This window comes from Lissotriton helveticus, chromosome 5_1 (assembly GCF_964261635.1).
Source record: "Lissotriton helveticus chromosome 5_1, aLisHel1.1, whole genome shotgun sequence".
In the NCBI taxonomy this organism is placed as follows: Eukaryota; Metazoa; Chordata; class Amphibia; order Caudata; family Salamandridae; genus Lissotriton; species Lissotriton helveticus.
This window is the reverse complement of record NC_136065.1, coordinates 1,820,890,572-1,820,910,441: the sequence shown is the minus strand read 5'-3', so window position 1 is coordinate 1,820,910,441 and position 19,870 is coordinate 1,820,890,572. Positions and strand designations below refer to the sequence as shown.

At 46.0% G+C, this 19,870-nt stretch overlaps 1 protein-coding gene across 5 annotated transcripts in view; it reads left to right on the top strand.

Moving 5' to 3' along the window:
* The window catches only part of GRN (granulin precursor), a 1,937,406-nt gene that overhangs the window by 353,343 nt on the left and 1,564,193 nt on the right, over positions 1–19,870 (top strand). For all 5 annotated transcript variants that reach the window (XM_078645176.1, XM_078645173.1, XM_078645175.1 and 2 more), the window contains one exon: positions 19,766–19,850. In XM_078645176.1, the coding sequence (XP_078501302.1) occupies positions 19,766–19,850 (85 nt within the window). The remainder of the gene's footprint in view (positions 1–19,765; positions 19,851–19,870) is intronic.

Below are 19,870 nucleotides of genomic sequence, written 5' to 3'. Positions count from 1 at the left end.
TGGAGGAAGTGTTTTTGGTCTGGGGGACCCCGACCATAGACCTGTTTGCGACTCCGTAGAACACAAAATGCCGGTTCTATGCAAGCAGGGATCCCCATCCGGGATCCTTGGGGAACATGCTTTCGATTGCTTGGTACGGCGCATTCTGTTACGCTTTTCCACCGATACCCCTCATTCCGAGGATACTCAGGAAGGCCAAAGCGGAGCCGTGCAAAATGATCTTGATTGCACCAGCGTGGCCCCGGCAGTTCTGGTACACAGAACTCCGATTGCTCTCCCAGGCTCATCCGATTTCCCCTGCAACTGCTGTCTAGGTCTCAAGGTCAGACACTCCATCCGGATCCGGGCTCGCTTCACGTAACAGCATGGCTCCTGAATACAGGGAGTTCCGACATCTGAATCTCCCCACGGAGTGTAGGGAGGTGTTGTCTCAGGCCCGGGCACCAAGTACTAACAAGACGTTAGGCAAAGTGGAAGAGGTTCTGCCTTTGGTGTCAAACAACGTCTCCGTCCATATACTTCAGCTCCTCATAAAATTTTACCATTCATCCTGTTACTAAATCTGGACTAGCACATTCTTCTGTGAAAGTGAATCTGGCAGCCATCTCAAGGTTCAGACGGACTTCTTCAGGCCCTTCACTTTGGTCGGCTAGAATTGTCAAGCAATTTATGAAATGCCTGTTTCGGATGTACCCCCCAGTCAGTCCGTTCACCTCCAATTTGGCAACATAATTTGGTGTTAGCTCAGCTAATGAAAGCTCTGTTTGAGCCCATCCACAAGGCGGACCTTCAATACCTTTCATGGAAACTGGCTCTTCTGTTGGCTCTGACATCGGCTAGGAGAGTTAGTGAGCTGCAAGCTCTCTCCATAGTGGAACCTTTTCTTCAGTTCAAGCGGTATGTTCTAATCCTTAGGACTAATCCAAAATTCATCCCTAAGGTTCCATCTGAATTTCATCTGAACAAACCTTTGATCTTGAAGTCATTCTTTCCACGTCCTACGACTCCAGCAGAGAGATCCTTGCATTCATTGGACTTTCAACGGTGTTTAAAGTTCTATTTGGAGCGCACAAAATCTTTTAGAAGAACTTCACAATTGTTTGTATCTTGCAGTGCTCCGCGGAAGGGGCTTCCTTTAACCAAGTGCAGCATTTCCCGCTGGATTTCCAGTGCTATTCGATTCTGCCATCAAGCAGCGGGCAAGCCACTTGCATCAAGAGTCCGTACTCACTCCACAAGGTCGATGGCATCTTCAGTAGCTCTGTTTGCTGGGGTTCCTATCAAGGATATCTGCAGAGCAGCGACGTGGAGCAGTACACATACCTTCACGAAGCACTACTGCTTAGAGTCTACGGTGAAGGATGACGCTGCTGTGGGACAGGCAGTCCTCAAACCTTTTTCAATGAGAGGTGAGCTTTCCCTACATTCCTCCTTCCTCTATAGCACATTTTGTTTTGTTCCTATAAGGGTACCTATATTGTAATGTTATGTGATGCAGGTAACAAAATGTGCTTTTATGACTTACTGCTAATTACTCTGATACAAAGCATGGGAATCTATGAAAGTTCCAATACTGGGGTAAGAAAACAAGTTGCTTACCTGTAACTTTGGTTTCCCAGTATTGGTAACTTTCATAGATTCCCATGCGCCCACCCGCCTCCCCTGGGAAAGCTCAGCCTATTTTTACAGAGATCGTGGCTGTTGCACAACGGCTACGAAAATCTGAGGCTCTCTCAGGAAGGTTCTATGTGGTGAGGCTGTTCTGATTGGTTGTTGAGAAAAGTTTGGGCTCTTTTACACAAAGAGGGTGATATGTCTCAAAATGAGATGAGGCCTAGGCCTGGTTTCTCTTTTGTTTCTATGGTTATGATATATTTTATTTACAGAGGCTCCCATTCCGACGACGGGGAATGATACAAAGCATGGGAATCTATGAAAGTTACCAATACTGGGGAACCAAAGTTACAGGTAAGTAACTTGTTTTCTTCTCAGCCATATCTACCACAATACACCCAAAGTTCAAGCACAGTCTGCAGCATAATCCAGATCAGCCCCTAATGGTAGAGCCTTGCATTGCCAATGACAATTTTCAGCCTCCAGCTATCCCTACACCATCTATATCAGCAGCTCTGGCATCCACAGCAGCTTGTACAAGGCTTTCCGCCAGTTTAGACTTGAACTTGAGCAAAGAAAAGTCAGTCTTGTACCCTTCCAAAAACGTCACCTTTTTGGGGTCGATTCTGGGCACAACTCTTAAAGCCTTCCCATCACTTCGATTAGCACCAAGGCTCCTGAACATCTTGAGTTTGACCATCTCAACCTCCCATCTGAATGCAAGGAGATTCACTCCAATGCCGGGCACAGAGCACTAACAAAACATAGAAGGAAGTGGAAGTGATTTTGCCTTTAGGGAACAAAATCAAAAGTCCATCCTTTCACTTCCTCACCCCATGAATTCCTTCACTACATCCTTTTGGCAAAATCTAGTTTTGCTCACTCCTCCATTAAGGTCCATCTAGCTGTAATAACTGGTTTTAGAAGGACCTCTTCAGGGCTCTCTTTATAGTGAGCTAGGTCATTAAACAATTCATGAAAAGGCTAGTTAGTCTTTCCACCCGTCAGACCTCCTCCACTGCTCCGGGATCTTAACACATGTCCTTTCGCTACTCAGGAGGCACCATTTTGATCCTATCCATAGAGCTAATGTCAAGTTCGTCTCATGGAAGGTTGCCCTGCTTCTAGAGTTCACATCTGCTAGAAGAGTCGGTGAAATTCAGGCTCTTACTATACAAGAACCATTTCTTCAGTTTAGAGATGGCAGTAGTCCTGCATACCAACTATAGATTAATTCCCAAAGTTTCCACAACTTACACTGCCAGCAGAAAGAGCTCTTCATTCTAGATATACAATGCTGTATGATTCAAAGAACTAAAGACTTATGGACATCACCTTGGCTCTTTGTGGCCTATAGTGCCTCTCAGAAAGGCTGTCCCCTATCCAAACCGAGTATTGCACGTTGGATCTCAAGTGCAATTCAGTACTGCCATCAATTTGCAGGAAAACCTCCCAGGTGCCGGACAGCGGTGTCGGCCTCAACTGTTCTATTTGCCGGAGTACGCATCCAGGACATGTGCAGAGCTGCTACCTGGAAGACTATCCACACCTTTACCAACCACTACTGCTTCGACTCCACGGTTCGCAGCGACACTGAAATGGGCCAAGCAGTCCTGAGAAACCCATTTCGTTAACGGCGAGCTTTCTCCTTTACTCCTTCCTTTCTTAGATGACACCACACACCTTTTTTTTCCTCACGAATGTACTCTTTTCTCATGATCCCATTTATTTCTATTTTGAGTTGACCTATTTTGATTACTATTATAGGTTATATATCTGCCATATATTGCCTATTTAGAAGATCATAATTAAAAGCATGTCTGGTTTTTAATGTTCAGAAAATAAATCGATACTTTATTATTGACAAGAAATGTGCTAGTAACTGCTGGCTACTCTGATTCAAACATGTGAATCTATGAACGTTCTAATACTGGAATAAGAAAATAACATACTTACCTGTAACTGTAGTTCTCCAGTATGTGAATCTTTTCATAAATTCACATGAGACCTACCCTCCTCTCCCGAAAGGCTCTCCTTTCGGACCTTTGCAGGTGTTTGACTTGCACAAGCGCTATGAAAATCTGATGGTCTGAGGTTTAGCTCAGGAGTGTTGTAGAGGGTAGGGTGTTCTGATTGGCTGAAACCTATGTTTGGTCCATTTTACAAAACAGTTGCACACAAAAAAAATGTGCGTAGGCCTTCTTTGTAGTGTGATAACTTTACATTAGAATTTTGATATACCGAGGACTCCCATCTCGAGGACTGGTAATGATTCAAGCATGTGAATTGATTACAGATTCCAATGCTGTAGAACTAGAATTACAGGTAAGTAACTTATTTTCTTTCAGTCCGTGACCTTGGCGATAAACCTATTTCTACTGCATTTTGGGCCACAATGGACCTGCGTTTTAGGGTCCTGTTGTATTGCTTCCACACTTTGATTTGGAGACTAAAGAAAGTAGAAGCTCTTAACCAGATTAAAAAGTTGTTCTAGGTCCTGTGGTGTAAACGTGAGCCTACTGCAGCTAAAGCAAGTGTACCTTGGTGGTCTCTGGCCTGCCTGTTTCTACATTGGTAGTTCGCTGTATTGAACACCTTATTTGCCTTTCATTGAACGGATGGGTTGAACTTAATATTGGTATATTTGTCTGTTGCCCAAGATAATGTGCTAAATATGGTAATTTACATGTTTTACATATGTTTAACACATGTTCAACTTGTGTTCATATAGTGTTCTCACCAACATTATGTGGACTGATGTAAACTCCTGTTCTGCTATAAGTAGGATTTATGGTCCGTGCTCATTTAAATTAAATTGTTTGATCAACAATACCTTTTTTGTGTAACTCTCCCAGATATTAGAGGTAGATGAGCAAAGAATACGGGCACTGATCCTATTCAAATATTTGTACTTCCTATTATGTTTCTGCCTACAGTTGTAGTTCACAAAGCAGTGTGTAAATGTAATACTTTTCTACCCATGGGGGGGGGGGGGGAGGAGACCTTTTTACTGTATAGGAACCTCTTCTATTCTACCTCGCCAATTAATGGGGTGGCAAATACCATTTTCTCCATAGACCATTTTACTCTTGCCTTTCACATGAGAAAGCTGCCCACTGCATTAAGGGTGGTAATGGATCGTGGAAAGCTTTTTTTAATATCAACAGAAAATGTTCTTGTTCACTGACATAACGGTTCATTCCCCTTTAGATAGTCTTACAGCCTCATGGAAAACATTAACTCGCATGAAAGTGTGACCATCTTTTGATGCGTGTAACCTATGTTTGATATTCTAAAGCTAGCCTGTCTTGACCACTTTCTTGTGGACTTTGCATACATTGCAAAAAATATTTGTAAAAATGTGAAACTTTCAGAGATTAAGAGAGCTCTCTAAACAAGATTAGGAGTTTATTTTCTTCTGGTCTCCATCTTCAGTTTATCTTCTTGAATAATTTCTCTACCTATGAAAAGTAAGGTCAAGAGTATATTTGCTTCCATCTAAGAGAACCCTTACCCCTTCACTAGTTTTGGTAGGAACTGCGTAACTTATTCAATTGAAGGAGGTTCTGGAATTGACTGCAAAGAACTGTGCTGCTACCCAAGCCCTTCTCGTCTGCTTGAATACCCCACTGAGATTGCTCTGGGGCTTCCTTCTGTTCAGCATATCCCTTCTTGTGTAGATTCTGCCTCAATGTTGGAAGGCATTTAGCATCAGTCGTTGACATCTAGAGGTGCTTCTGCATCCCTAAGGTCTTAATACAGGATATACTTTGAGAACCTCTGGAAATTTGCACATAGTCTGAGATGACTCCTGATCTCGTCTGTTTCATGATGGAGATCACAGAAGGTCTCAACACAAGGCTCGGGTGCAGAAGCACAGCTTCATCCTCCGAGGGTTGGGGTTGAAATGCCACAGGTCTGATATCATACAGAACTACATTTCCTCTTGTCTTAAAGCTGTGCCACCTAAGGACATGGCCCTAAAGAACCTTATTATGTAAGAGCACCATTCCCCAGAAGGCTGTGTACCTAAGCGATTGCAATGTGAGAAACCACAAAAAGTATAGCAGTTGAAAGGGGGGCTTGAGTGGCATTATTTTTGTTATTAAAACAATTTTTGTTTTTATATGCGTGTGGTACAATAGAAAGGTTTCCCTTTAGGATCCTTTAGCTAGAGATTCAATCACACCACATCAATCCACTCACATGCACGACAATTCACCGTTCAAAAAACCGAAACAATAAAGCACTTACAAAGAAAGTAGCAGCTATGTTAAAATGTTTCACAATATTTATTCCTCATTAAAAAAACAGCAATAATCCCTGATACACAAATTCATTAAAAGGATTTTCCCCAAAAAGGATTTTATACAAAATCGAATTAAAAAACTTTTTTTCATAAAAGGACAGGAGACATTCAGACAAACTTTGTCTTGATAGTGTTATTTCAGATACAGTTAGGACCACAGAAAGTGAGTTTTGATTCCCTATCCCCATAACACTGTTGGCCTTTCTGAATATAACAAACTAAGGCGTTGACGCGTTTCGGTGGTATTAGATCTATAGAACCACCTTCATGACAAATGTAATATTTATCTCCTTTTCCATGGTGTCACCAGTGCAATCCTACTTAAATGAAAGAATCCTCTTTGATTTAATTAAAGAAGGTAAGGTGCTGCAATGTTGAAAATTTAATCTTTTTTTCAATAAAATGTCTATTCTTTAAAACTATTTCCTTTTGCGGTCAATCGTGCCACCTAGTGGCTAGTCCTTCTTATTTGGTCCACGGTGTTGGTTTATTATTATTCACCGGTCGGGATATTTATATCTCCAGTATTCTCACAAATTTCACCTTATTAAAATTACACTGGCATAATCATAATGGGTTTAATTCTGGGCCCGGAGTACGATGTGGTTGTGGCTTTTGAATTCTACATCCAGCTTCCTCCAATGCCGGCTACCCCTGTCTTGTGGTGGCGACTCGTTCAAAGAGCTTGAATCAGAATAGCAAGCAGTACACATCACGAAATACAAAGTGGGAAGCAGGCTCACCTCTAAAAAGGTTTCTCAGGACTGCCTGTCCCACTGCTGCATCAGCCTCTGTCTACATCTAGGCAGAGGCTGATGCAGCAGAGGGACAGGCAGTCCTGAGAAACCTTTTTAGAGGTGAGCCTGCTTCCCGCTTTGTATTTTGTGATGTGTTCTGCTTGCTATTCTGATTCAAGCATGTAAATATATAAAAGATCCAATGTTGGAAAATACATTGGTTACCTGTAGCTCCAGTTCTACAAATTTTGGTATTTTATATATTCACACCCTTCTTTCTCCCTGCACAGAGGCTCGTTGTATTTTATTCTCACATATGTGCTTAGAAATGTGAGCTATAGTGGACTCTCGGAGGAGTAGGGGTGTTTAAGCTTCCACCTCATTGGTTGAAGTTTGGCTTCTTTTAAATGAGGTGGATGTGTTACTAAACATACTGTTTCTTGCATATGGCCTTTTTACATGTTATACTATGTTGTATGTTTTTGCACTGTATACTGCTATTTTAAAGTACCGTACTGGGAATAATTTATGCATATGAATATATAAAAGATAGCCATGGTGGAGACCTGGAGTTACAGATAAGTAATTTCTTATTGTGCATCAGTAGTCCTGAGGAGAACGATTGCCAATTTATCATGCTTTCTTATTGTCTGAGACCTAATAAACATTTTTAAAATGAAAACTGACCCTTTTGTTTTCCACAGCTAGGCCTAATGTGGTTGTTTTTTCCTCCTTTGATTATCTACAAGGTTTTTCCTTTTATCCTGTTGACTGGTAATAATGTATCTCCTTTTTAAAGTTGGAAGGCAATTCTGACAGTCAACTCACTCTAAAAAGGGGTGTTAAGGAGGCATAAAGAAATCTGCTCGACTTTTGTCATTATTGCCATGATTCCAAAACATTCAGCCAGTGTTCTAGGGAATCCAGTCTCTTCTGAAAACTACAGTCTTTACACCTTGCCAAGATTGCATGAATCCGATCTTGGTCACAGACTTACACAATGTGTGCCTTTCGTGGGCTCCCATCACAATTAAGTTGCATCACCTGCGTGCTTTTGCACTAGAAGGTGTTAAGACAAAAAATTGTGGTCAAAGCTCAGCGGTTGGTCCCAATTGCATTCCTGTTCCCAAAGCTGTTCCGCAAATAATACACTTCCCAAACTAAGTGATTGGGTAAGTTGAAGTCCAAGTGCAAACACAGATGAAGTGGGGCTTGACCCAATCCCTCCATTCAAGCTCAATAGAAAAGGCATAAGTGTCAAGATGAACATCTCACTTCTTTGAACATCCCAGTTACGGAACAGATTCTTCAGCTAGTCCTGATGTGTACAGCATTTCCTGTGCTTTCATTACACCTGCAGCAGATAGCCTTCAAGGGGGCAATGCTACACATCTTTAGTTCGATTCCAACCCCCACTGGTGTGCGTTTGGGGAAGCATGGAGGCACAGGGGCTTCCAGGCAGATTACCATTGGTCCGTTCTCCCCGATGCAGTCTGTAAACTTGGGACCCATTACTGGGCCCTTACCAACACCGATAAATACTTACTTACAGGCCTTCAAGCTCCATGTCAGTTCCTGTCACACTGGTATTGATACAGACTCCACTCACGCAGATAAATGACCTGGTGCTGATGCCCATGTCTGACCCCGACCTAACATTGTCCCGAGCTCAACCAATTTCATGCTGTGAGATCATGCGCGCACAACTGGTCATTAAGCAGTCTGACTCTAACCCAGTGCCTCTGCCACAGCACAACTATCAGCAGAGGCTTTAATCTTGGTTTGAGTCCGACCCTGTACAAGAGACTCACATGGTCGCCTATCACACTAATGTTGTACAAAGGGGGTTTTACCCATGTAGTCAGTGGGACCTGGGTGATTAATTGAGGTATATATAGGGGGTCCCAGACCAAAACAAACAATTCTTATTCTTGTAATCACATATTTTTTAGAATAGATCCAAAAACAAAACAAATGAGGGTGCCCAGTGTTTTTATTTTCACTGCACCATGAAACATTCAATGATTGAAAAATCAGAGGTAAAAGTACACAAAATTCAATGCGCCCACAGGAAAGGGGGAAGGGGTGCAGGGAGGGGGATACATTTCAATTGGTTATACATCACTAGTCAAAGTTCAAAAATCATTGAGCATAAATACACAAGTCAAATCATAATTGTCATTGATCCACATAGGAGAGGTCAAAGGAAACGACATATATCAAACAGAACATTTCACATGAAAGAGACTCCTATAATGATTATTATATCAATCTAGGGTTAGGAGTTCTTGGTTGTAGATGTCTACGTTTCGACCCGGAAAATGTAGGATAGTAGATCCTTACTGCGTGGGTCTTCGTCAGGACGTGATGGGAGGTGGGGGGTAGAGTGGGGCTTTATTTTCTGGCGGAGCAGGAAAGTTCCGTCAGCAGGCGGTGCCTTGTACTACGCTGTATTTATAGTCAGGATCTTGTTGTGAGGCCAACACTGTGTAGGGGAACACTTGTTCCTCGGTCATGACGGGGTTGGTTTTTTATTGATACAAGCTACTCGTGCCACATCCAGAGGGATTGTAAGAAAAACGGAGGGGGAGCGTGCGTGCCAGCGTCTCACCGCTTCTCATAAAAACCAGTTCAAGGGACCAAGTCGACCTCCGTTGTACCGAGTTTGTATTGAAAAATCCTCAAAATGATTAAAGGTGCCACATCCGAAAGGATTGTGAAAAGGCGAAGGCGAAGGTGGAGCGCGCGGGCCGGCGTCTCACCGCGTCTCCTGGAACCAGGTTCGCCTTTTCACAATCCCTTCGGATGTGGCACCTTTAATCATTTTGAGGATTTTTCAATACAAACGCGGTACAACGGAGGTCGACTTGGTCCCTTGAACTGGTTTTTATGAGAAGCGGTGAGACGCTGGCACGCACGCTCCCCCTCCGTTTTTCTTACAATCCCTCTGGATGTGGCACGAGTAGCTTGTATCAATAAAAAACCAACCCCGTCATGACCGAGGAACAAGTGTTCCCCTACACAGTGTTGGCCTCACAACAAGATCCTGACTATAAATACAGCGTAGTACAAGGCACCGCCTGCTGACGGAACTTTCCTGCTCCGCCAGAAAATAAAGCCCCACTCTACCCCCCACCTCCCATCACGTCCTGACGAAGACCCACGCAGTAAGGATCTACTATCCTACATTTTCCGGGTCGAAACGTAGACATCTACAACCAAGAACTCCTAACCCTAGATTGATATAATAATCATTATAGGAGTCTCTTTCATGTGAAATGTTCTGTTTGATATATGTCGTTTCCTTTGACCTCTCCTATGTGGATCAATGACAATTATGATTTGACTTGTGTATTTATGCTCAATGATTTTTGAACTTTGACTAGTGATGTATAACCAATTGAAATGTATCCCCCTCCCTGCACCCCTTCCCCCTTTCCTGTGGGCGCATTGAATTTCGTGTACTTTTACCTCTGATTTTTCAATCATTGAATGTTTCATGGTGCAGTGAAAATAAAAACACTGGGCACCCTCATTTGTTTTGTTTTTGGATCTATTCTAAAAAATATGTGATTACAAGAATAAGAATTGTTTGTTTTGGTCTGGGACCCCCTATATATACCTCTATCACACTAATGAGCAAGTTGATGGATTACCCCCACACATATATAGCGTCTGCGCTGAATAAAGAAGGATTTTTTACAATCTGATGGGGCCCCGCGTGTGCTTTCCTCCTCTGCGAAGCTGGAGGAGACTGGTTCTACATGTGTTGAGATTCTGCCACAAATGTCCCTAGAAGCGCCCACCTCCTTGGGAGTCCTGTGTATTGGTGGCAACTTTTGAAGACTACAAGCTCGGTGGTATTCCAGGACACGCCGCTTACCTGCATCCTGCCTGGTCACTACTGGTGGACCGCGACTTCGTAGGGGACGTGCAGCTCACTGGGGCTTCATGCACGGGCTGGAACTGAGGATAGGCGGCGGGGTGAGCGACACGAGAAACTGAGAACCGCCCGCTTTACAGAACTTGGTGTCCATTGGAGTGATGGGAGCATACACTGCCCACTTGGGCCAGTATTAATGCTTGGTGTCTGCTTCGTGTGAGTCTGGTTTCCTGGATTTACCTTCCTCTAGTGCTTCAACACCGGTACTGCCTCCAACCAATCGGAGTGAGGCATGCTACTTGAAAGGAGGGCGGGAGAGGCACTTGCACAAATTCCAGGCTGCACTGAGGAAGTTTTTCTATAAAACGAAACGCGTCTGCGCTGAATAAAGAAGGAATTTTTACAGTCTGTTGGGGTCTCCCGTGTGCTTTCCTCCTCTGCGAAGCTGGAGGAGACTGGATATCTATATATCTATATATCTTACTTTGAGGAACTGTTCTTGAATTTACAAAATAATTTGTGGACTAGATGCCTCCCGATATGAGCCACCAACTGAGGAAAGGGTCTCCTTTTAGGTAGTGGCTGAGAGCAGTTGAGGGGCTAGACCTACAATTACCCCCATTGAGACACATGTTCTGACAAATTCTCCAGCTATGGCTGACTTCATCAGCGCTCTAGCTACCATTTATTGAAACTTCTGTTGATACCTTGATGGCGATATGATTCCAAGCCTTGTTCTTGCTAGCCTGTCAGCTGGCCAGTAGTTCAAAATATGATGGCTAAGTACATTATCTCTGTGGGTCTGGCCTTTTCAGGGATAATGGCAGTGTTGTGCTCAAGAGGCACACATAAATGAGGTTGACCAGATTTTCTGGTGATGGGGAGGCTTCTCTAATGGATATGCTCTTTGATAGGTTCAGTCATTTTGTGGAAAAACAACTCTGCACTGGAGAGGTGTAAAGCAAACTTGTGTGTGCTGTGTGGGGATTATTAACTTCAGCGAAACAATTCTCCCATCAGTTTAGGAGATTAGGAGGCTATTATAGAGGTCTGGCTTATGGCTAATGTCACCCTTCTCAGCCAATGATACAACAGAGTCCAGTGCTTTCCGAGCCAGGGATACTGCACCTTCAGACAATACATTGGGGGAGGCAGACTAACTGTCATCGTGGTGTTCTTCCTCCTCCTCCTGCTGCGGCATCTACGAAGGTGCTTTAATTTATCCTCCTTGACTCGTGTCCGGCTAGTTGGGGGCAGGGTACAGCATTGCCTTCACGACTAGAGATAATCACATCGCAAAGATAACCCTTCGAGATCATTGAAGGGTGCCAAGCTGTGCCTTCAATTCTTCTCGCACAAGAGCAAAATTCAGAGAAGCACTGGACAGTCCTGAGGCAGCAAGTCTTTTTTTGTTTCCAAGGATGCCATCGTACTGTTACCAGACTCTTTGTCATACCCAAAAAGATTGAGGCCCCTGGCTTATCCTGGAATTCTTTTCTGCAAAATAACAAAACCAAAATACTCATTGTAACTTGAAATATTTACTTTGGCTCAGATCCCGTCTGCCATAGACCACAGAGACTGCATTGTGTATGTGGAATCGCAGGATACATATTTCCATATACCCACCTTGTAGTCCCACAGATGTTACTTGGGTTTCAAAGTGGGACAGGAACACTTTCAATTTGTCATGCTCCCCATGGGCGTTTCATTTGCCCCTTGGATATTTACGAATGTGAGGTAGTGGTTAAAGCAAATCTTCAGTGGTTGGGTTAATGTTTTCCAATACCTCAAAGACAGTAAGTTATGGCAGACCTATGTATTAAAGGTAAACTTTTGACATTTAGTATCCTAAATGAGCCGAAGTCACACTTGAGCCAAACAGACTTGCGTTCATTGAGAGCAGTTTGGGCACAGTGGTGGTCAAGGCCCATCCTCAGCAAGTACAGGATATTCAGAGTTTTTTTCAGATCTTTCAGGAACAGTACTTGGTCTCTGGCTCTGAGATTCCTTGGCCTCTAGCTCCCATGCATCATCCTCGGAACCATTCAGTGATAGCCCAAATTCCAGTTTGCTAAGAATCTATGCTGCCTTTCAGACTCCACTTGAGTTTCAAGGGAGGCAGCTCAGCATCTGCAGTGGTTTCTGACAGATGCTGGTATGCTTCGTAGTAGGCCACTGTCCCTTCCTCACCAAGATTAGTTTGTGACAGCCATGTCGTTGCTGGGTTGTCTGGGTTCACTTAGGGGATCAGTGGTGTCTAGTCTACAGCAAAAAGCTTGCTCCCCAACCGCCAAATGCAGCTTCAGACAATCCGCGTGTCCATCAAAGCCTTTCTGCTGCCCATCAAAGGGAAGGTGGTGCAAGTTCTCATAGACAAAATTTCACCATATGTTGCTGCAACAAGCAGTGTGAAGCAGGGTCCTTTGCCTTTTGACAGAAGGCTCTATGCATCTAGGTGTGGCTGACATAATAGAAAATCTTTCTGGTTGGCAAGCACCTGGCTAAATCGCTGAATGCCAGCGTAGTTCAACTGAGCAGGCTTCGTTTGACCGGTCACCAGTGGCATCTCCATCCTGAGGTGTGGTGCAGGGCGTCTTCAAACACTGGGGGAGAGCACTTGCTAGCTTTACTACCCTCCACCGGGACCTATAATGTTTAAACCAGTGCCTTGGAGGAAACCCAAGTGTGCAGAGGCTCATTTTGGCTGGATTGGAATGTGAGACTTCTGTACTTCTTAGGAAGATGCATCTCCTCTTGTTCTGAAGAGAAGATCCAGAAAGACTGGGTCCAAGTCCTTTTGATTTTCCTGGAATGGACCGGGTTGGGGGGCGAGTGGGGGTGGTATGGTACCCGAGCTTCTTAGTCTGTATGTTGACGTTCACTTTGTGAACACCACCTGTTTCAGCAAAAGTGCTGGATCCTTCATCTGAATCTCCACAACTTAAACCTGCATATGTGGAAATAGAATGCTTGCAGATGAATGGATTTGAATTGCTGACCGGGGTTATCTTCATTGCCAGACACCTGCCAACAAAGTCCCTCTATGCTGGGCACTGAGGAAAATGTATTGCCAGGTGTGGAGCCCAAAATATTGATTACTCACAAGCCAAACTTTTCAATGTTCTTTTGCTTGTTCCTTCGCCCAGCAAGGCCTTTAAGCAGGCACAGTGAAAGATTACCCATTGGTCCTTTCAGTGTTATTTTACCAACTATGCCTGTTTAAATCACCAGTTGTAACATGTTTCCTCCCAAACCAAGCTTTGGTTTCTGTTCTGAAGGTGAGAAATCTACTGTTCTTGGAGTCCATTAGGAGAACAATTTATTTAACCTCTAACTTTCTTTCTGATGAATACTCTGTTGCACAGCACTCCCCTCCTACCTCTCTGTTCTGTGGAGTGACATCTTTGACATCCACGTAGGTTCCAAGTTAGAGGCAGCTTAGTGTTGCCAACAGTTGTTTGCTCCCCTTGTCTAAGAGTGCGGAAAGGTAAAAAGTCACTAATCTGATGTTTGAGGCGATGTACATACTCAGCATCCTTGTGCACAATGTCAATTCCAGGAAGTAAGAAGCTTTCGTGGAGCCACACCATGCGGCCGGTTGGCATATATGAGTACTTCTGTTGAAATGTTCGAGATCCATCTGGCTGATGGTGATATTCTGAAGGTGAGCAATCTGTAGTTAGAGTATTCACAAGAAAGAACATTACCAAAGATAAGTAATTTGTCCTTTAGGAAGTGTAAAAAGTCTAGCTTTTCTGTTCGTTATCAACCTTTCTGTAGATGGGATTTGAAGGGAAATATACTGGAGTTTTAGTCCCAGTGGAAGTTGGATTCTCATACTTTGCTTCACAGCTGGCTGCCAATTAGAAAATTGTGAACCTAATCTTGAATAGAACAACATTCATTATACCTAGAAATCTGAATTGAGCATTGTTTTATTAGTGTTCAATAACTCCATCCAGAATTTATTCCTTTAACCAGTTTGTTGCTTCGAACATTCTGCGCCAGTGCTGAACGTTAGAAGAAACTGGTGCGGCCGCGTCGAGCCAACGGACGTGCGCAGCACTACCAAGGTAGTGCTCGCGACGACCGTTGGCCGACACAGCACTCAAGGGGTTAAACCTGAATATTCCCAGATTGTGCACAGGAAAGTCAATTCTCCCTCCTCACACTTCAGACTTCTATTATTCGCTGGCAGACCCATCTTGAATAGCCTATTCTACTTGGCCTTGTGTAAAATCTTTAACTGGCTGAGTCACAAGGTACCCCTTATCGCTACTTCTCTTCGTCAACTTGACGTTTCGTTCAAGATATAACTGAAGATTCCATGATACAAAAGAAAGTAATTAGGCTTCTTCATTACAATTGAAGTAGACTTATTAATTTTAGACCCTCTATATTTTGGTGGACAGTCAAACTGGACTGTATGTCCAAGTGTTAAGTGCTGCATTGTAAAAGTTTGGACAGACTTTGGCTTAACTAGAGACAGTGTAGCTTTTCACATACAAGAGATTTTATTTGTCTATGTACCTATTTCTAGAGAGCTACTTGCCATGAGTAGCTGTCTCGAATGCTGATCAGTGGGGAGGTGGGCGAGAAGAGAATCCTAAAGAGGCATAAAAGGGAGCAACCACCAACACGAGAGGGGAAAATAGGCAAAAGTAGAAAAAAGTAAGGCAAAGTTCTTATTTCATATCTTTCTTACATAGCTAATATACCTATGGGAACAGTTTAAATTCATTTTTCGTTTTTAACAACAAAATTAATCTGGTTTTTTTAGTATAGTTTTAACATTTTAATGTTTTTTTGTATAAATGTCTACTTTTTTATTATAAAGGAAAACATGCTAATATTATTTTTTTTCTCTGCTCTGGTATTGGTTTTCATGAATTTAATGTAGATTCACATGATGGTGAACTGATGAAGGACGACGTGCCTTTTCTATTTAAGCTGTGCAGATTTGGAATAACTTACCATCTCAACTAAGATTTCAGACTGATTTGTTCAAGTTTAGGAAAGCCCAAAAACCTGGCTTATCCTAAAATAACAATAATTAGGAGGTTAGCTGCCCTCTTCTCCATGTTTCTTCTTCCCTCATCCTGCCTTTTATCATGACTTTAGCAAAATTAGCGCCAGGATACAATCCAATCAGAAATTTGTATAGCGCACTACTCACCCAGAGGGTCTCAAGGCGCTTAGGGGAGAGGAGTTCGCTACTGATCGAACAACCAGGTCTTGAGTTGCTTCCTGAAGGAGAGGTGGCTCTGGGTACGACTGAGGTGGGAGGGGAGGGAATTCCAGGTCTTAGCCGCCAGGTAGGAGAAGAATTTACCTCCCATGGTGAATCTTCGAATGCGTGGAATCGCGGCGAGGGCTTGGTTGGACTAACGCAGTTGGCGGGTGGGGGTGTAGAAGGTCAGGCGGTTGTGGTATCTGGGTCCTAGGTCGTGGAGGGCCTTGTGTGCGTGAGTGAGGAGACTGAACGTGATCCTCTTGCTGACGGGGAGCCAGTGCAGGTCTCTCAGGTGTCCGGATATGTGGTTGTCGAGGTATGTCCAGGATGAGTGTGCGGAGGCGTTCTGAATGCGTTGACGTCTTTCCTGCAGTTTGGCTGTGGTTCCGGTGTAGAGGGTGTTTCCGTAGACCAGGCGGCTGGTGACAAGTGCTTGGGTGACCGTCTTCCTTGTTTCGATGGGGATCCATCGGAAGATCTTTCGGAGCATGCGTAGGATGTTAAAACATGATGATGAGACGGCGTTGACTTGTCTAGTCATCGAGAGGGAGGAGTCTAGGATGAAGCCCAGGTTTCGTGCATGGTATAGGTTTAGTTTGGGTGCGCTGCCTAGGGCCGGGGGCCACCAGGAGTCATCCCAGGCAGAGGGGGATGATCCCTGGATGAGGACTTCCGTCTTGTCTGAGTACAGTTTTAGGCGGCTGTACTTCATCCACTCGGCTACTTCTTTCATCCCTTCGTGTAGGTTGGTTCTGGCGGTGGTTGGGTCTTTGGTGAGGGAGAGGATCAGCTGGGTGTCGTCGGCGTAGGAGATGATGTTGAGGTTGTGTTGGCGTGCGATGGATGCGAGGGGGCTCATGTAGATGTTGAAGAGGGTGGGGCTGAGCGATGAACCTTGTGGTACGCCGCAGATGACTTCGGTGGCCTCTGATATGAACGGGGGGAGGCAGACTCTCTGGGTTCTTCCGGCGAGGAACGAGATGATCCAGTCCAGTGCCTTATCTTGTATCCCGATGTTGCTGAGGCGTTGAATTAAGGTTTGGTGACAGACCATGTCGAACGCTGCGGAGAGGTCCAGGAGGATGAGGGCCACTGTTTCCCCATTGTCGAGTAGGGTTCGGATGTCATCTGTGGCTGCGATGAGGTCGGTCTCGGTGCTTTGGTTGGCTCGGAAACCGGACTGTGAGGGGTCGAGGGAACCGTTGGACTCGAGGAAGGCGGCGAGCTGACTGTTGACGGTCTTCTCTATGACTTTGGCGGGGAAAGGGAGGAGCGAGATGGGGCGGTAGTTCTTCAGTTCGGTGGGGTCTGCTGAAGGTTTCTTCATGAGGGCGCTGAGCTCGGCATGCTTCCAGCTTTCCGGGAAGGTGGCGGTGTTGAAGGAGCAGTTAATGATGTCCCGGAGTTGAGGGGCGATGACTGAGTCGGCCTTGTTGAAGATGTGGTGGGGCATGGGTCGGTTGGCGATCCAGAGTGGATGGTGTTCATTGTGCGGATGGTGTCTTCCGTGCTGATCGGGATCCAGGCGCGGAGGGTGGTGGTGGGGGGGGTTCGATTCTGTGGGTGGGGGAGTGGTCTGGTCGCCGAAGCTGTTGTGTATGTCTGCGATCTTGCTGTGGAAAAACGAGGCGAGAGAGTCGCAGAGGTCTTGAGGGAATGATGTCGTTGTTGCCGGCGCTGGGGTTGGTGAGCTCTTTGACGATGCTGAAGAGTTCCTTGCTGTTGTGGGCATTATTGTCTAGACGCTCCCTGAATGCTGACTTCTTGGTGGTGTGGATCAGCTGGTGGTGTTTGCGGGTGGCGTGTTTGAGGGCGGTCATGTTGTCTGTGGTTGGGTTTCTTCGCCAGGCTTTCTCGAGGGCGCGGCAGTTCTTCTTGGAGTTCTTGAGGTCGTCGTTGAACCAAGAGGCTTTTTTGCTTCCTGGTTTGTTTGGACGGTTTTTCAGGGGTGCTAGGTCGTCAGCGCAGTTGGTGATCCACTGTGCGAGGTTGTTGGCTGCTTGATTGGGGTCCGTTGATCTGGCAGGAGGGTTCTGGTTTAGTGATGTGGTAAGCTGGGCGGTGGTAATTTTGTTCCAGCTTCTGCGAGGGACGACCTGTTGTGGGTGGTGGTGGGTCGTGGTCTTTCTGAAGCTGAAGTGGACGCAGCTGTGGTCTGTCCAGTGGAGTCCCATGGAGTGGTTGAAGGAGATGTGCTTGCTGAAGGAGAAGATTGGGTCGAGCGTGTGTCCGGCGTAGTGGGTGGGGGTGTTGACCAGTTGTTGGTGTCCGAGATTGGCGAGGTTGTCCAGCAGGGTGGTGGTGTTCCTGTCGGTTATTCTCCAGGTGGCAGTTGAGGTCCCCTAGGAGAATATAGTCATCGGAGGGGAGGGGGGTCTGTAAATGAGGGTGCCTCTGAGTGTGGTCTTGGGGTCGGTGTGTATCTGGAAGTGTAGGTGTTCGGCGGCTGTGAGGGTGTCGTCGGAGCTGGACGTGATGCGGATGGTGTTCTTGTGGACGATGGCGATGCCTCCTCCTGTTTGATTGATGCGGTCCCTTCGGATGATCTTGTAACCGTCAGGGATGGCTATGGCGATGTCGGGTGCTGATGAGGCGTTCATCCAGGTTTCAGTGAGAAAGGCGACATCCGGAGTTGTGGAGTCGAGTAGGTTCCATAGTTCAATGGCGTGTCTGTGGACCGAGCGGGTGTTGAGCAAGATGCACTTCAGGTGGTTGATGGAGCTCCGCTTGGCGTGAGCGGATGCAGTGTAGGTCTTGATGCAGCGGAACTTGCAGGATTGGCAGGTGAAGGGTCCATGGGTGCGTCCTGGGTTGGCTCGGTAGCAGTCGGGGAGTCGGCCGGTGTTGAGTGCAGTGAGGGTGGCGGCGTCGTACGTTTGGAGGGTGGGCTGGCCTCTGCGGGGTCCAGGGGGTCTGGTGCTGGGCGCGGTCCAGGCGCAGATGGGCTTGCCTTTGGCGCGCATAGGGCGCGCCCGCTGCGCGTGAACGCTGCGCGTATGCAACTCTGCCATAAGTGTAGAGTTGAGGGGGCGGAGCGAGGGAGGAGCAGCTGGGAGGCGGGAGCGGGGTGGCGAGTGGGGAGGGGATCGGTCCGGAGATGGAGGGAGTGGGGGTGGGGCCGCGGGGAGCAGCGGCAGGGAGCGGGGAGGAGAGACGGGCTAAGAGATCGGGGGCACAACCAAGGAGGTCGCTGGCACAAATGCCAAAAACAATGCAATAATAATGGCACAGAATGCAGGAGATACAGTGCGAATACAATATCAGGCACACCAAGGCAATATGGATACAATACCAGGCACAATGGCACAGAATGCAGGAGATACAGTGCGAATACGATATCAGGCACACCAAGGAGGGCCGTGCGGCGGGTGGAGCGACCGGTTCTGACCAGGTCAGGATGGTCACAGCTCCTCGCCTCGCGGGTATTGCCTTATGTTGTCAGTGGGAGGGAGGAGCAGCTGGGAGGCGGGAGCGGGGTGGCAAGTGGGGAGGCGATCGGTCCGGAGATGCTGGAGGGAGCGGGGGTGGGGCCGCGGGGGAGCAGCGGCGGGGAGGAGAGATGGGCTAAGGGCACAACAATGCAATAATAATGGCACAGGCGAGATCGGGGGCACAACCAAGGAGGTCGCCGGCACAAATACCAAAACAATGCAATAATAATGGCACAGGAGATACTGTGCGAATACGATATCAGGCACACCAAGGCAGTATGGATACGATACCAGGCACAATGGCACAGAATGCAGGAGATACAGTGCGAATACGATATCAGGCACACCAAGGAGGGCCGCGCGGCGACCGGTTCTGACCGGTTCTGACCAGGTCTGACCAGGTCAGTCTGGTCACTGTGCGTTCTATAAATACTTATTACATATACAGTGTTATTCATGTGGCAACATTTCCTTATTCAATAATTCGGAGAACTTTGGTGGTGGTTCCTTCCCTGCTCATTTTACCTACCAATGTAATTTTTTCTTGTTTGGTAGGCAGCGTCCTGCGAAGATGGAAAACATTGCTGTCCCCGAGATTTCTTGTGTAGCAGTGATGGGAGGTCATGTCTCAAACACCCAGGTATGTTGAGCTGCTAAACC